At 66.3% G+C, this 6687-nt stretch overlaps 1 protein-coding gene across 1 annotated transcript; it reads right to left on the minus strand.

Annotated features, from left to right (window-relative positions):
- Window positions 1-336: 336 nt before the first annotated feature.
- METRN (meteorin, glial cell differentiation regulator) lies at window positions 337-4094 on the minus strand. The gene is made up of 4 exons (XM_053957589.1): window positions 3977-4094; window positions 2555-2976; window positions 2377-2436; window positions 337-1742 (listed from the first exon to the last, which is right to left on the minus strand). The coding sequence occupies exons 1-4, from the start codon at window positions 4060-4062 to the stop codon at window positions 1426-1428; spliced, it is 885 nt and encodes a 294-aa protein (XP_053813564.1). The 5' UTR covers window positions 4063-4094; the 3' UTR covers window positions 337-1425.
- Window positions 4095-6687: the final 2593 nt, after the last annotated feature.

Raw genomic sequence — 6687 nt, forward strand, 5'->3', positions numbered from 1 at the left:
GCTGGGTGCCCCATGTCCCATCCCTGGCTGGGAGGCTCCTGTGTCCCATCCCTGGCTGGGGGTACCATGTCCCTTCCCTGACCGAGGGTTCTGTTCCCCATCCCCATGCAGGATTCCCATGTCCCACCCCTGTGCAGAGGTCCTGTCCCCCCTCAGCATTCCCAGGGAAGCAGAGCGGTGCTGGGGGCCGGAGGGGGCAGCGGCAGGGTGGGAGCGGGCAGGGCTGGGATGCTGGCGCGGCACAATCGGGCACAATGAGGCCTTGTGGCCGGTGGCTCTGATGAGAATCAGTGCTGACAGCGGCTCCACCAGCAGGGTCACCCACCCAGCACGGGGCCACCCGCCCCTGGTCCCCACACCCGGGGATACCGAGGGAGAGGGACCCCAAAGTGACCCATGCTGGGGATCACTGGGGTGCAGAATGTGCAAATAGCAATAAATCTCTCCATACAGAGAGATATCCAAGAATTAGGGCTGTTTCAGCCCCGTGGGAGGCAGGGTCACAGCTGGAGCTGGCACTGAGGGGAGCAGGTGACACACACCGCAGTGCCTGTCAGTGAATGTCCTGCTCAGCTTGCTAAAAACAGGAGCCACACACTACAAATACAGCTTAGTTTATAAAAAAGAAGTCACAAATTTGGTATCGTTATAACTTTAGTGCACATACGATGCCCCACCACCCCCACGGTCAAAAATTCCCCGCGGCTGGCACGGCCTGCCCCGCTCACCCGAGGGCTGGCAGGGACGGTGGCACGGTCACCTCTCCCTGCTCCCATGGCACCTTCCTGCCTCGGCGCTTTGGTCCTGCCCTGACCGTGCCAAGGACACCTCTGCTCCCCGCACCAGCCTTCCTCCCACCTCACCGCTCCCCTCGCTCCCTTCAGCTTCTCTCCTCTTCCTCAGCATCCGCCCCGCAGCTCCTGCCCGTGCCAGGGCCAGGCTCACCGCTGCCTGCTCCCCCTTCCACCCCCAACCTTACAGATCCATCTCCTGGCTCTTCCAGTCCCTTCTGTGCCTACTGTGTCCCTGGACCGGCCACCACGGCCACCCGCCCCCAAGCCCTGCCAGGGTCTGGGGGTCCGGCTGCCCCCCAGTGCCAGACCCACTGTGCCCCACAACATCCCCTGAGCATGCAGCACCCCAGTCCCCTGGGAGCCCCGACCCCACGCCGCTGCACCCCTCACCCAGGCAGCTCCCTGGGCACCCTGGACAAGCACGCCCTGGGAAAATCCCTTCCCTTCCAGCAGGATTTTCCCAGAACCCCCCAGCCCGACGGCGGGTGCTGCCACAGCCCGGCTGTGTGGTGAGGCCTGTGTGCCGCGCTCCCTCCGGGCACCGTTCCCGTGTCCCCCGGGGATGCTCTCTGTGACGGCAGGACCGTGGTCCCCCGGCGCCCGCGGGGCCGGGCTGTGCTCCCGGAGCCGCTCAGTCCACGGGGAACTCGCAGGGGTTCTGGCGCGTGCGCTGGGCCCCCTCGTAGATGCGCTGGAAGTCCCGGTAGCGGGGCGCGCAGCTCAGCCAGGCCTCCCCAAAGTGCAGCCACCCCATGAACAGGAAGGTGCCGGGGCCCGGCTTGACCCCGCAGCGCAGCGGGGTGCGGATGCTGCCCACCGGCCACCCCAGCCGCCCGCCCGCCTGGAAGAGCGGGAATTTCTGGCGGTGGATGCGGGTGGCGCTCACCCCGATGATGGATTCCTGCAGCTCTGCGTCGTTGGAGACGCTCCGGATGCTGCCGCGGATGACTGCGGGGGCAAGGCGGGGAGGGGTGTCAGCATGGCCTTGTCCCTATCCCCACTGCCGTCCACATCTCCATTCTTGTCCCCATCCCTGTCTCCATCTGCATCACCATTCATTGTCCCTGTGCACATACGCATCCTCATCCTCATCCCAGTCCCTGTCCCTATCTGCATTCTCATTCCCTTCCCTATCCCCATCTCCATTCTTGTCTCATTCCCACTCCCACTCCTGTTCCCATCCCCATCTCCATCCCAGTCCCCACTTTCATCTCCAACTCCATTTCCATCCCGATCCCCATTCCCATCCACATTCCCATTCCCATCCACATTCCCATTCCCATTCCCATTCCCATTCCCATCCCCATCCCCATTGCCATACCAATTCCCATTCCCATTCCTATCCCTATCCCTATCCCTATCCCTATCCCTATCCCTATCCCTATCCCTATCCCTATCCCCATCCCCATCCCCATCCCCATTCCCATTCCCATTTCCTACCCCCATTCCCATCCCCACTCCCATTCCCATGCCCATCCCCATCCCTAGCAGTGCTCTGTGTAGCCCAGGCCAGCCTGGCCAGCTGTCCCAGTGCCACTTTCGGGTCCATCCCCCCTCCCCGAGCCCCGGGGGCTGCACTCACCAAAGTCACTAGTGCAAATGGCCATCAGGATCTCGGTGTCGTTGCACGGTCGGCACGCACCTGCGAGGCCAAGCACAGCCCGTCACCACCCGGGGGACAACACCCTCATCCAGCCCCTCCTTACCCCTGCGAGCACCCGGCAGGGGAAGGGGAAACTGAGGCAGGATAAGGCGCTCACCTTCGGCGCTGAGGCTGGCGGTGGGCAGCGCCGGGCGGGCCAGCCAGTCCCCCCGCAGCTCGTAGCGGAAGGCGGCAATGCGGCGGCTGATGTCGGGGTGCGGGGTGGCCTGCAGGAACAGAGCCACCTTCTCCTGGGGCAGCCAGCTGAAGCAGCGGGCGTGGGGCCGGGGGGCTTCTGGCAGCAGCAGCTCTAGCACCCCCTCCCTCTCCAGGTAGAGCTGAGCCCCCCGGAAGGTCCCGGTGGGTTTGATGCAGACGGTGATGTGCGGGGGGCTCCTGCCCTTGACGGCGGCGCTGGTGGGGGGCAGGCGGGGGGCCAGGCGGAGGCGGAGGGCCCCCGTGGGGTACAGCCATTCCAGCGAGCCCTCGGCACAGTGCAGGGACAGCTGCTCCACGCTGCCAGCCTCCTGTGACAGCCCGCTGTGGGGCACAGCACCTCGTCAGCCGGGACCCCCAGGTGACAGGGACCCCACAGCCCGTGTCCCCCGCCACAGCAGCACCCTGCACTCCCGAACAGCCACTCCACAGAAGTGTGCGGGATGGCCACAGGCAGGAACAGCACCAAACCCTCGATGACTTCGACTTGGGGTTCAACCACTTCATTTTGAGGTGCTTGTGCTCCCCCAGCATCTTTTGGAAGGAGCTAAGGGGCTGGGGGGCCGCAGCAGCACAGCCCTCTTCACACCCAGTGTGGGGTCCCAAACCACCCCAGAGTGGCCACAACCTCGGGGTCACCTGTTCCCACTTTGGGGATACCCAGGGGATGCTGGGGTCCCACTCTCACACAGGATGCCCGGAGCCCCTTCTTTCCCGCGGCGTTGTGGGGGGGACACGCCTGGATGTCAGCCCGGGGGGAGCGGCGACAGTCGGGGGGCTGCTTTGTCCCTGACAGGGCGCTGGTGGCTGCGTGACCCCCATGTCCCCCACGCCCCCCGCGTGGGGCAGCCCCTCCTGGCGGGCCCCGGCTCTTTGTTCGGAGTCCGGCGCCTTCGGGCGATGCTTAGGGCCCTGCCGGGGGCCGGAGGTCCCGCTGGCCACAGGGATGGATGGGTTTCACGGGTGGGGGGCTCAGGGAAGGGGTCCCGGAGAGGCGGAGAGCCCCGCAGGGAGACCAGCATCCCTGAAAGCAGGGGGGATCGGCACCCAGGGGTGAGGAAACTGAGGCAGGCGCAGGTTCCCAGCATCCCACCCGTACCCTCCCCACGGATGCTGGAGGGGTTCAGCCCTAGGATGGAAGGGGGGGGGGGGGGCGGGGAGAGCAGACTCCCCCTCCCCCATGAACCTGCCTGATCCTGGGACCCGCGTGTGCCATCCCCGCCCGCCCGGCGCGCTGCCCCCGGGGCCGCTGTTCCCGCTGCCGGTTTTCCCGGTGCGGCGTTCCCGGTGCGGCGTTCCCTGTGCCGGTGTTCCCGGCGCCTACCTGCCCCTCCAGCTGCACTGGTCCGCCGCGCCGCCGCCGATGGCTGCCCCCAGCCCGGCCAGGCACAGCGCCCGCAGCACCCACATGGCCGCGCCCGCGGCGGCCCCGGGCGGCCCGGCCCGGCCCGGCCCTGCCCGCACCGCTGCCCGCACCGGGGCCGGGGCGGCGGGGACGGGGGAGCGCGGCCGCCACCCCGCGTCGCGCCCCGAACTTTCCGCCAATGGCTGCGGAGGGGCGGGCACGGGAGCCGCCCCCGAGGCCCCCTCCCCACGGGCGGGGGCACCGGCATCCACCGCACTGGCATCCCCGGAGCCCCCCGGGGCTTCTCCGCACCCGGCGGCACGGGGGGACACCGGGCGGGGACAAGGCCTGGGGACAAGACCCGAAGCAGGGCTGGGGTACCCCACGTTACAGATACACCCACCAGGGCTGCACCCTGAATTCTGTAGGCCCATGGCTGTGACAGCCGCAGCTACAGCACCCCGGGCTAGGAACGCCCCAAACTGTGCACACCCAAAATGTGCACACCCCAACTGTGCGCATCCCAACTGTGCGCATCCCAACTGTGCGCATCCCAAACTCTGCACACCCCAAACTCTGCACACCCCAAACTGTGCGCATCCCAGGCCAGGTACACCCCAACTGTGCACACCCCTGGCTGTAGACACCCCAGGCCAGGTACACCCCAACTGTGCGCACCCCTGGCTGTAGACACCCCAGGCCAGGTACACCCCAAATTTGCACAGCGCTGGCTGCAGCCAGCCCTGTCTGTAGACACCCCAGCTGTGCACATCCGGGCCACAGGCATAGCCTGGGCTATGAACACCCCAGACTGAAGTTCTCTGGTCTGTGCATCTCCCCAGAACTGTGCACCCCAAGACCTGCACACACCCCAGGCCAGGTGCACGCCAGGATATGCACATCCATGGGCATGGACACCCCAAGCCATGCACATGTGGGGCTACAGGCACCCCAGGCTGGGTACACCCCAATCTCTGCACACCCCACACTACAGCCCCCCTGGTTTACATACCCCCACCCCAGAACTGTGTACCCCAAGAGTTACACTCACCCCAACCCTGAGTTACACACACCACGGTTTCCCTGCACCCTGAGTTCTGCACCCCAGTTCTATACACCCCAACCCATGCACTCCCCAGCCTTGCACAACCCAACCCATACACACCGCAGGCTACAGGCAGCCCAGGCTATGCACACCCCACGCTGCAGCCCCCTGGCTTACACCCCCCAGAACTGTGTACCCCAAAAGTTACACCCCCCCCCAAACTCCTTATAACCTCCCCCATCACCAGCAGTGTCCCCCTCCCCACGGAGACACTTTTCTAACCAGGGGGAGCCCAGGCACGTGGCGCCGGGCCTGACACGGGGGTCAAGCACATCCGAACCCCGAATTCCCCGCTTCCAAACCTGAGGATTTCTTTCCACCCCCTCCCTTCCAGCCGCTATTGTGCCACCACTACAGACCCCACCATTAATTAAGTTTCCATCCAGTGACAGCCCGCCAAAATGTTTGAAATAAACACGGAACAATTGGGATGGGATGATACAGGCCGGGAACAAAGTCCCCGGCCAGAGGGTGGAGCGGAATGGAAATGAGGGATTGTAAATTGGGATGGTGGGAAGAAAGAGGGGAAGGGGGGAAGGGGAGGGGGGAGGCAGGCGGGGAGAGGAGGATTCACAGCCCTCCGGCCATGAAATGATGCTGAAAGAAGTCATGCTGCTGGAATCCGTGGAAAATGAGGGGCCGGAGGGGCAGTGGGTTAAGGTGGAGCGGGTGGGGATGTCGGGGTGTCGGGGGGCTGGGCTGGGGGTCGGGTGGGCGGTTCTCTGCCCGCTGGCCCTCGTGCTGAGCCCACAGCCGCCATGTGGGGTTTGGCAGAGGGTGGCTGGGTCGAGGGTCTGGATGTGCCCCGGAGCGTCACAGCGACCCCGGCATGGCGGGGACACGGTGCCAGGGCCGAGCCGGTGACACATTGAGGAAGTGGAACCGGCTGGGCTCGCAGTTGGGCAGGCAGGAAAGCCAACCCCGGACCCCACCAATGGCTTTGGCCAGGTGCCAGGGGCGAGGTGGCACCAGGGGAGGCGTGGCACCAGAGGCAGGGTGATACCAGGCACTGGTGTCCCCACGCAAGGACCTCTCCCCACCGAGACTGAGCCCCGGCCCAGCCGGGTGCTCAGCACCCTTGGGACACCCCGGGATGCAGGGAGCTGGGACACGGTGCCACCAGCCCCGCAGGCACATGGCAGTGTCTGCCCTAATGGCAGCGCCCCGGGGTGAGGCTGCACCCCTGGTCCCCTCCACAGCCCCCGACCCACCTTAACTGGGTGTTACTGGAGAAACCCCGGCACCAGCTGCTCCACCAGCCCTGGCTTCCCTCCCTCCACACGGTATGGGGCAGCCCCGCACTCGGGGCACGGCCATCGGGGGGTCCCAGAGCCCCATTTGGAGCAGCCACCGCAGCGGGGGCTGAACCGGGACCGGGCACGGCTCCCGCAGCACCCCGCAATCGCCTCAGACCTCCGGACCAGCCCATGGAGCTGAGCACCTCCGGGCACCCACCGAGGAGCCAGCCGTGCCCAGAGCTCTGTCTGGTGGCCGTCCCCTGACTGTGTCCCCAGCGCCACCGTGTCCCCTGGCCACCCCCTCCTTGTCCCTGGCTGGAGCAGGGTGTTGTCCCCGTGGGACTGGG

The sequence above is a fragment of the Vidua chalybeata genome, chromosome 16 (assembly GCF_026979565.1).
Source record: "Vidua chalybeata isolate OUT-0048 chromosome 16, bVidCha1 merged haplotype, whole genome shotgun sequence".
Classification (NCBI taxonomy): domain Eukaryota; kingdom Metazoa; phylum Chordata; class Aves; order Passeriformes; family Viduidae; genus Vidua; species Vidua chalybeata.